The sequence below is a fragment of the Carlito syrichta genome, unplaced genomic scaffold (assembly GCF_000164805.1).
Source record: "Carlito syrichta isolate Samal-C Ts95f unplaced genomic scaffold, Tarsius_syrichta-2.0.1 Scaffold313175, whole genome shotgun sequence".
In the NCBI taxonomy this organism is placed as follows: domain Eukaryota; kingdom Metazoa; phylum Chordata; class Mammalia; order Primates; family Tarsiidae; genus Carlito; species Carlito syrichta.
In genome coordinates, this window is record NW_007257271.1 from 146,799 (window position 1) to 156,468 (window position 9,670).

Sequence of the window (9,670 nt, forward strand, 5' to 3'; positions counted from 1 at the left end):
TTTTTTAATTTATGGTAGAGATGAGGTCTCACCAAGTGCCCAGGCAGGTCTCAAACTCGCGGGCTCAGGCAATCCACTCACCTCAGCCTCCCAAAACGCGGGATTACAGGCTGAGCCACCAAACCCGGCTAAGTTTTTGTGATTTATTGTAGAGATGAGGTCACACCAAGTTGGTCAGGCTGGTCTTGAACCTCCAGTCTCAGGCTATCCTGCCACCTTGGCCTCCCAAAGTGCTGGGATTACAGGCTGAGCCACCATGCCTGGTCTGGATTAATTTTATGATTACAATTTTAACAGTTTTTTTCCTTTCTTAAAATGTGTATATATATTTTTGACACCCTCTGTATAGACCCGCACCATCATTTTAATGGCTAAAATACTACCCGATCGTGCAGGTGGACCACGCGGTGTACACGCTTTGCAACTGTTCGTCATTTAGGTTGTCACAATAATTGTTTTGAGCTTTATTTAAGGGCTGCCTAGTAGCTATCACAGAAATTCAAAAGCAAGTCAAATAAGGATCAGAAAAGCAATAGCCCACCAGAGGAAACCAAGACACTTTTCCGCCCCTTTGAACTTCAAGTTAATGAAGTGGCTTTATTCAGCCCACTCAAGTCTAGTTATGATTTAAGTCAGACTATATAATTTAATACCGGCTCAACATTAAAAACAGTAACATCATTTGAGTACAAATTTTATTGAACAAAAAGACAACATGATTCTTCCGAAATAAAAATCAGAAACACTCGTGAAGCTTCCGTTCTGATTCTGCAGATACATCTCTGTGCTACTGTGCTGTCGGGCCCCTCGCACACCCCGGGTGGCCCCGAGGCCGGGGATCAGGCACTGAAGGGCTGAAGGGAGACTAAGGGGAAAGCGGGCGCCCGAAGTTCATTTTCCCACCGCGCTCTCTGGGGAACGGTGGCACGATAGGGAGAACGCGTGAGGTATGGGCAGGGCCAGCACCTCCGAGTCACCGGTTTTCATCATCACACATGGTCCAGCCCCAGAGGGGACTGTTGTGTTGATAACTGGTGTGTCCACGAACTCCACAGCACACTTTTCGAGGCCATCGCCGCTGCAGGGGGCCCGCTCCAGTTCCAGCACCATGATGGTGTTTGGGGCCGAGGTCATCAGGATGTGCTGCGGCACAAACAAGGTCACCTGGGGGCCCCGCGCTGGCCAATAGCGGCCAAGGTTAAAGCCATTAATCCACACTTGACCCTGGAGAGAGAGAGGCAGAAAACTGTCAAGCCAGGATGCACAGACGGCCCTGAGGAGCATGGGAGCCCCGACGTGGGGAGCCAGCGGCAGTGGAAACAAGAAATGCCCCGTAAAGGTGGGGCTGAGAACCAGGCCCATGCTGGTCCTGGGCTCCTGCATCTTGCTGAGATAACTGGCCAAGTCGGGCAGAGGGTAGGTGGAAGGGATAACAAAAAGCTGCCCGGAACCCCCATTCCTGCTTCAGGAAGATACAGGTGTGGTCCCTTTAATGGGCTTCAGAGGCCTCGAGTGTTGGTACTGGAGAACAACGGGGCAGTTGTCACCAAGTTTTTGTTGTTGTTGTTGTTTTTTTGAGTTGGAGTCTCACTCTGTCGCCCAGACTGGAGTGCAGTGGCCGCTCCCGGCCACCACAGCCTCGACCTGCTGGGCTCCGGCAATCCTTACGCCTCAGCCTTCCAAGTAGCCGGAATTACAGGCATGTGTTACCACGCCTGGCTGATTTTTTGATTTACTGTAGAAATGAGATCTCGCCAAGTTGCCCAGGCAGGTCTCGAACCCGCGGGCTCAGGCAATCCACTCACCTCAGCCTCCCAAAGGTACGGGATTACAGGCTGAGCCACCGAGCCCAGCTTGTCACCAAGTTTTTGAATTGCATCCTGGGTCCCTGGTATTGCCTGTCTTCACACACCAGCCTTCCCCTGACTTCTCTGTACACAGAATTGCTGAACTGCTTAAGTGGAAGAGTTTTCCTTCGGTTCTCGCCAGCCCCCACCCCCGCCCTGCCCCAGATGCAGGCCTTGGCCACGCTGTCTGCTGCACACCCAGTGAACACAGGGCACAGAGAACACCAGGGCCTGCCACCCGAGAATAGTCCTCCAGACAACCCTCAAGATGGGTATGGAGGCTCAGGGGAGGACAAGGAAGGGGCCCACACAGCTGGGTGTCTGTATTACTGCTGTGTTTTGCTGTTTTGTTTTGTTTGAGTCAGTGTCTCACTGTGTCGCCCAGGCTGGCATGCAGTGGCATGCTCATGATCACTGCGCAACCTGTTGGGCTCAGGCAATACTTCTGCCTCAGCCTTCCACGTAGCTGGAACTACAGGCACGTGTCACCATGCCCAGCTAAACTTTCGAGTTATTTATTTATTTTTGAGTTGAAGTCTCACTCTGTCGCCCAGGCTGGAGTGTAGTGGCATGTTCACTGCCACTGCAGCCTCGAACTGCTGGGTTCAGGTGATCCTTCCACCTCAGCCTTTCAAGTAGCTGGAACAGGCACATGCCACCACACCTAGCTAAGCTTTCAATTTATTTATTTATTTTTTGAGTTGGAGTCTCACTCTGTCGCCCAGGCTGCAGTGCAGTGGTACACTCATGGCCACTGCAGCCTCGAACTGCAGGGCTCAGGTGATCCTTCCACCTGAGCCTTCCAAGTAGCTGGAACTACAGGCACGCGCCACCACGCCTGGTTAATTTTTTTATTGTAGAGATGAGGTCTCACCAAGTTGCCCAGGCTAGTCTTGAACCCGTGGGCTCAGGCAATACTCTTACCTCAGCCTCCCAAAGTGCTGGGTTTATAGGCGTGAGCCACTGTGCCTGGCCAACTTTTGATTTATTGTAGAGACGAGGTCTCACCAAGTTGCCCAGGCTGGTCTTGAACCCCTGGGCTCAGGCAGTCCTCTCGCCTTGGCCTCCCCAAGGGCTGGGATTCCAGGCTTGAGTCACCACACCAGGCAATTAATGCTGTGTTTTAATGATTGTCACAACCACCTTCAGAGGGAGGGTGTGAACTCAACGTCTGCTTAAGGAGCAGAGGGGATCCTATCAGCCGCAGTGGCAATTTCTGTGAGTAGGGGAAACTGCTTCCCATAACAAAACTATAGGTGCGGGAGAAACAGGGACCATGTTTGGGGCATATCTGCTCAGCCTCTCTGCAAGTGCTGGAAGTTGCTCACAGGACAGGACTCAGCAGTGGGCTGGATAGATGGAACATTCTGTTACAAAGAAACAAAGTGAAGGAGCAGGGACCATACACAGATAGGGAGAGGAAAAGAATGGAAAAAGGCGGGGAGGAAGAAGGAAAGGAAATGCTACCTGCTGTGGCCCCAGCATACTGGGAGACACCCTGGAGGAGGACCAGCCACGGCTGTCACGGGCTGAGCTGCGATCCCTACCATGCTCCGTGACACAACTGCCACTGCTCACGCCAGAGTGCCTGAGTGGCTCACCTCTGGGTATTTTTCAGCTTCCATGTGTCCCCTGGATTCTAGCTCCTTCTGAATTTTCCACCTTGGTTTATGTCTTAGTCCTGCCACTTACCAGTTGTCTGATCCTGGGCAGGTCTCAACTATTTTTTTTTTGAGTCGGAGTCTCACTCTGTCACCCAGGCTGGAGTGCAGTCACATGCTCACAGCCCCCGCAGCCTCGACTGCTGGACTCAGGCGATCCTTCCATCTGAGCCTTCCAAGTAGGTGGAATCACAGGCATGCACCATCATGTCTGGCTAATTTTTTTTTTTTGTAGAGACAAGGTCTTGCCAAGTTGCCCAAGCTGGTCTTGAACCTGTGGGCTCAGGCAATCCTCTCACCTCAGCCTCCCAAAATGTTGGGATCACGGGCATGAGCCATCACACCTGGCCAGCCTCTTCTTAAAGAGGATAAGGTTGATTTTATTATTCCAAGAAATTGAGGCTCAGGAAAAAAAATATTCATGATTTAGACTAACCCCACCCAAAATACCACTATCGAATTGCCTAGTAAAATGGCTAGCACAAAGCAGTGGCTCAGTTCCTTTTTTTTTTTCTCGAACCCCTGGGCTCAGGCAATACAATGCTCTTGCCTCAGCCTCTCAAAGTGCTGGGATAATAGGCGTGTGCCACCGCGCCTGGCTCCTTACACCATCAAAATGAAGAGATGTTGGTCACATGGCGACAGAAAAAGGGGGTCAGTGATTAAAAACCACCCGTCTGTTGGATCAAGTCATTTAGAAAAAGGATGACAGCTTCACAGTTCTCAGAACTATTTTACTCTTGTTTTTACCATGGGATACGTTATCTCGATCTATCCTAAAAGGTTTGTACAACGACAGCTTTACCAAGTTTTTATCAGTGTAAAATCTGCCGGTGACTGTTTTCGCAGCATTAGAGAACAGTAGCACTTACTTTTGTGGTCGTGGGAGAAGATGGTTTCAGAGGTAGATTAGCGACAGGGCTGTGTGCACGGCACCCCAGGAATGGAACGTGCTACCCAGGCTTCATGTCATGCTCCTGACAAGGGCCATGCCAACTCCTGAGGTGTGGTCCCTTCTCAATCTAAAGTTCTACATCATACGTGTCCAAGAGACGGAGCTCACATCCTTGTGTTGAATTGGGCATGTCACCTGGCAAGTGATCTGGGAACTGTGTCCCTGAATCCCGTTCACTGGTGAATTCTGGATTAGGGTTGGTCAGAAGAGGACCTTACTGGAGACGGGGATGGTAGAAGGAAGCAGCCGCCGTGGCTCTGGGGAGGGTACAATGGTCAGACACAGGGATGCATAGAACTAGGGTCCCTGGCAAGTCTCCTTGGCTCTGCACCCATGCACCCAGCACATTTCCCTGCTGACCAGTCGTGCAGTGGCCTCATGGGGACAGCAGTTCCCAAGACCTCTCTGCGGGTGCCCCAAGGTACTATGTGGGTATCTGGACTTGCGTCTGACTCCCCTTGAGCATGTGCCAGTGCTTTGGGGGGGGCTAGTGATCTGACATCTGATCCTCTGTGCTCTCCGCCTGCCACATATGGGTGAGGTCTAATTCCTCACTGAGAATACTCACAGCAGTTCCCCTGGCCAAACTCAACCCCAAAGTGTGGAGTCTCGCCCAGGTCTTTCTTACTCATCTACTCTTCTTTCTTTCTTTTTTTGAGTTGGAGTCTCACTCCAGCACCCAGGCTGGAGTGCAGTGGCATGACCACAGCCAGCGCAGCCTCGACCTGCTGGGCTCTGGCGATCTTTCTGTATTAGCCGCCCAAGTAGCCAGCACTACAGGTGTGCCCTACCACGCCTGGCTAATTTTTTGATTTATTGTAGAGATGAGGTCTCACCAAGTTGCCCAGGCTGCTCTTGAACCCATGGGCTCAGGCAATCTTCTCTCCTCGGCCTCCCTAAGTGCTGGGATTACAGGTTTGAGCCACCGTGCCCGGCCTAGTCTTCCTTCTTACCCAAATTTTGTTAAATGTGTCCCATCCCATCTCGGTAAGCTGCTGATTGGACCATGACGCGTCTGCCTCCCCATGAACTTGACTCTCTCCACAGGCCAGGGTGGTGTGTGCCCTGTTCCACCACCAGCTGGCACGGTGCCTACTACAGAGCAATTCAATGATGACTCCTGGGTGAGTGACAGTGGGTGAATCACTGCCTCCTTCAAGTACCCTTGTATATATCATGCTGGGTTCTCAGAGCTATAAAACCCACAAGTGACGGCCGGGCGCAGGGCTCATGCCTATAATCCCGGCACTTTGGGAGGCCGAGTTGAGAGAATTGCCTGGGCCCACGGGTTCGAGACCAACCTGGGCAACTTGGTGAGACCTCGTCTCTACAATAAATTAAAAAAAAAAAAACAACCCACAAGTGGCAAGACATTTCACATGAAAAATATGATTTTATTTTCTCCTTATATTTATGGAGGTATTAAAAACGGAAACCACCTGGACCTCGAGTTTCCTTTAGGGGAAGGTTTTTTTTTGGGGTCTTGTTTTTTAATTTATAGACTCAATTCCTTTAAGAGACACAGGGTTATTTCAATGTTTCCATCTTCTTTGTGTGTTAATTTTGTTAATTACAGGAATTTTTCTGTTTTCACCTGAATTTTCCAGTTTGGGGCATGAAATTATTCACCGTACACTTAGGTTTACAGTAATACCTCTTTGTTTTTCATCCTTTATATTGATTATATTTATACCGATTAGTTTTGCCATATTGAATTTTTTTTTTTTCTCCAAGAACCAACTTTTGGCCTTATTGGTTCTCTACCGCACATTTGTTCTTTCTTTATTAGGTCCTGGTGTTTTTTTTTTGTTTGTTTGTTTTTTGAGTTGGAGTCTCATTCTGTCGCCCAGACTGGAGTGCAGTGGCTGCTCCCGGCCACCGCAGCCTTGCCTGCTGGGCTCTGGCGATCCTTCCACCTCAGCCTTCCGAGTAGCTGGAATTACAGGCGCGCGCTACCATGCCCAGCTAATTTTTTTTTGGATTTATTGTAGAGATGAGGTCTCGCCAAGTTGACCAGGTGGGTCTCGAACCCGCGGGCTCAGGCAATCCACTCACCTCAGCCTCCCAAAGGCACGGGATTATAGGCTGAGCCACCGAGCCCGGCTGGTCCTGATGTTTTCAAGGCTAACTTTAAGGGCAAAATGAAGCATAACATACAGAGAGAAAAATGCAGTTTGTTGTACTGTTAAATTAATTAAAAAATTAATCACACTCTTGTATAACTATCACTCAGATCAGGAATTACCCCTCTCACTCCCTCAGAGTCACCATCTGTCCTGATTTCACTTGTCACAGATTTGTTTTGCCCCATTTTGAACTATATGCAAATATAACCATACAGTACAGTTTTTCCTCATGTAGCTTATCACACAGCACAGTTCTTTGTTGATTCTAATTGCTCTACGGCATTTGTTGGTATGACTATGCCAACGTTTATTTACTCCTTTTACTCCTGGAAACAGGCATTTGGGTTGTTTCCAGCTGTTGGTTACTAAGATACAAATATTCTTATATGTGCCATTAGGGCACACAATGCACCCCTCTCCCACGGGAGTGGAACTGCCGGGTCACAGAGCATGCACATGTTCAACCTGAGGTAGTTAAAAAACAGTTGTGCAGGAGAAATTGGATTTTCACTTTTAATTAATTTAAACTGAAACGTAAGGAGCCACATGTGGCTCATGGCTACCACACTGGACCGCAGAGCTGAGGTGTGGTGAGATGCCTGCGATTTTATGGCCAGACCACAATCTCTCCACTGCTCTCCACCCTCTCAGCCAGGCTTCCAGAGCAAGTCTCTCTCTAAGCTGTTTTGGACTGCTGCGGCCTCCTCACAGGACTCCCGACTTCCTCTGTTAACTCAGGACCCCTGGCACAGCACATTCCTGCTTCCAACCTCCTTCCCACGGCTCACAGTGCCGGCTTTCCTCCTCTTCACCCTTGTTTGAGAATTTCATGTTAAGCAAGGCATGTCTCCATCACTCCCCCTTGCTCACCCTGCCCTTTTCTCTCTTCCTTTCTTCCTTCCCTCCCTCCTTCCTTCCCTTTCCTTTCTCTCTCTCTTCTCTCTCTCTTTCCTTTCTTCTTCTCTCCTTTCATTCTTCCTTCCTTCTATCTTCTCTCTTTCTCTTTTTCTTGATGGGGTCTCACAACGTTGCCCAGGCTGGAGAGCAATGGCTATTCACTGGTGTGACCATAACACACTGAAGCCTTGAACTCCTGGGTCAAGTGATCCTTCTGCCTCAGCCTCTTGAGTAGCTGGGACTAGAGACACCAAACTTGTCTCATGGAAGTATCAGTCAGTCCTCCCTGAACATTGCTCCCCCAGATCCGGAGACTTGTGACCACTCAGGCAGGATCACGATCCTTCTCCTTTCTATTCCAAGTCACTCACTATCCCTCTGTTCTCTCCTTTTCATCTAGTTATTGTTATTATTTGAAATGTGTTTCATTGTTTGATGATTGACTTATCAGCTATTCCAGCTATAACACAGGCTCTAGGAAGGGCAAGGCTTTGTCCATTTTGTTTGAGGTGAGATTCTCAGCACTCAGCAGATATTCAATAAATACTGAGCAGCACTCATTACTGCGAATACTTGTTGGAATACTGAAATACTTGTTGATAATTCTGCATGGGAAAAGAGTCTCCGAAGAGATGACATGAGTCACTGTGTCTGGCCTCAGCATAGTTTTTTTTTTTTTGAGTTGGAGTCTCACTCTGTTGCCCAGGCTGGAATGCAGCTATTTTATTTTTATTTCAGTAAACAGTGTTCTTTACAGTTCTTAAACTGGCCAGGCATGGTGACTCAAGTCTATAATCCCAGCACTTTGGGACTGCCTGAGCCCACAGGTTCGAGAACAGCCTGGGCAACTTGGCGAGACCTCATCTTTACAATAAATCAATAAAAAAATTAGCTGGGCGTGGTAGTGCATGTCTGTAGTTACGGCGCGCTTGGAAGGCTGAAGCAGAAGGATTACTGGAGCCCAGCAGGTGAATGCTTGGGTGGCCGTGAGTGTGCCACTGCACTCCAGCCTGGGCGACACAGTGAAACTCCAACTCAAAAAACAAAAAAAACAAAACCCCAAACAAAAAACTCTTACTCTTAAACTAGGAGCAGAAGAATGTGAAGTATTCTTTAGAAGGGCTCATGCCAGCCACGCACACAGGCTCCTGTCTATAATTCCAGCACTTTATGAGGCCGAGGCAGGAGAATTGCTTGAGTCCAAGAATCTGAGGGTAACCTGGGCAAAACAGCGAGATCTTGTCTCTACAAAAAAATAAAAAAAATTAGCTGGACGTGGTGTCACATGCCTGTAGTCCCAGCTACTCGTGAGGCTGAGGCAGAGGGATCATCTGAGCCCAGGAGGTCGAGGCTGCGGTGAGCTGTGATTGTGCCACTGCACTCCAGGCTGGGTGACAGTGAGATCCCAATGCAAAAAAAAAACCTATGCTGAAATTATCCGGAGTGGAAACTGCACATGTTGAATGCGATTTAAAAGTAGTTATACTCTTAATGAAGTGAGCCCACTGGGACCAAGTATTTATAGAGTAAACACCAGTTGTTTCTGGGATTCCCGAGACAGTCCCAGATAAAACCGTTCCATGACAAAGTGACTTTCTCTGACCATGGCTTGACCCCTGGCAGACTCCCCATGCTTTCCTGTTATCACCAAGGCGATAATATGAGGTTCTCGGAAATACCCGACCTACTTCTTTGATCAGACAGATGTGTGTGTGTCTGTCTGTTTTAAGTTATCTTAATACACTCCTCTAATAAGATGAATCACTTCTTCTCTTCATCAAATCCCAAACCAAAACCTCCTTTTCTTCTTGTCATCACTGCTTGACTTTTAGTACATAATACCTCAGCTAAAATCAGGCATCAAGCCACTTTACATATCGGGAACCAACCAAGGAACTGCTAAGCAAAACTACTACCAGGCAGGATAATATTAGTCATAGACCCCATGAACTAAAAACTGTAAGAAGCCCTCCCTCCCTCCCGCAGAGCCTGTTTTTACCTACAATTCTAGTAAGTTTTGTTGCTAAATTAATATATATCTGTTGACAGAAGTTTGATTATCTAATTTCCAAATTGACAAGACTTGTGATTAGAAAGTGATGGAAGCCGGGCTTGGCTGTAATCCCGCGCCTTTGGGAGGCTAAGGTGAGTGGATTGCCTGAGCCCGCGGGTTCGAGACCCGCC

The 9,670-nt window shown here is 48.6% G+C and overlaps 1 protein-coding gene across 1 annotated transcript in view; it reads right to left on the reverse strand.

Annotated features, from left to right (window-relative positions):
* Positions 1 to 678: 678 nt before the first annotated feature.
* Positions 679 to 9,670, reverse strand: part of GLB1 (galactosidase beta 1) — a 94,556-nt gene continuing 85,564 nt past the window's right edge. Inside the window, exon 15 of the mRNA XM_021718621.1 lies at positions 679 to 1,224. Coding sequence (XP_021574296.1) covers positions 892 to 1,224 — 333 coding nt within the window. The 3' untranslated portion in view covers positions 679 to 891. The remainder of the gene's footprint in view (positions 1,225 to 9,670) is intronic.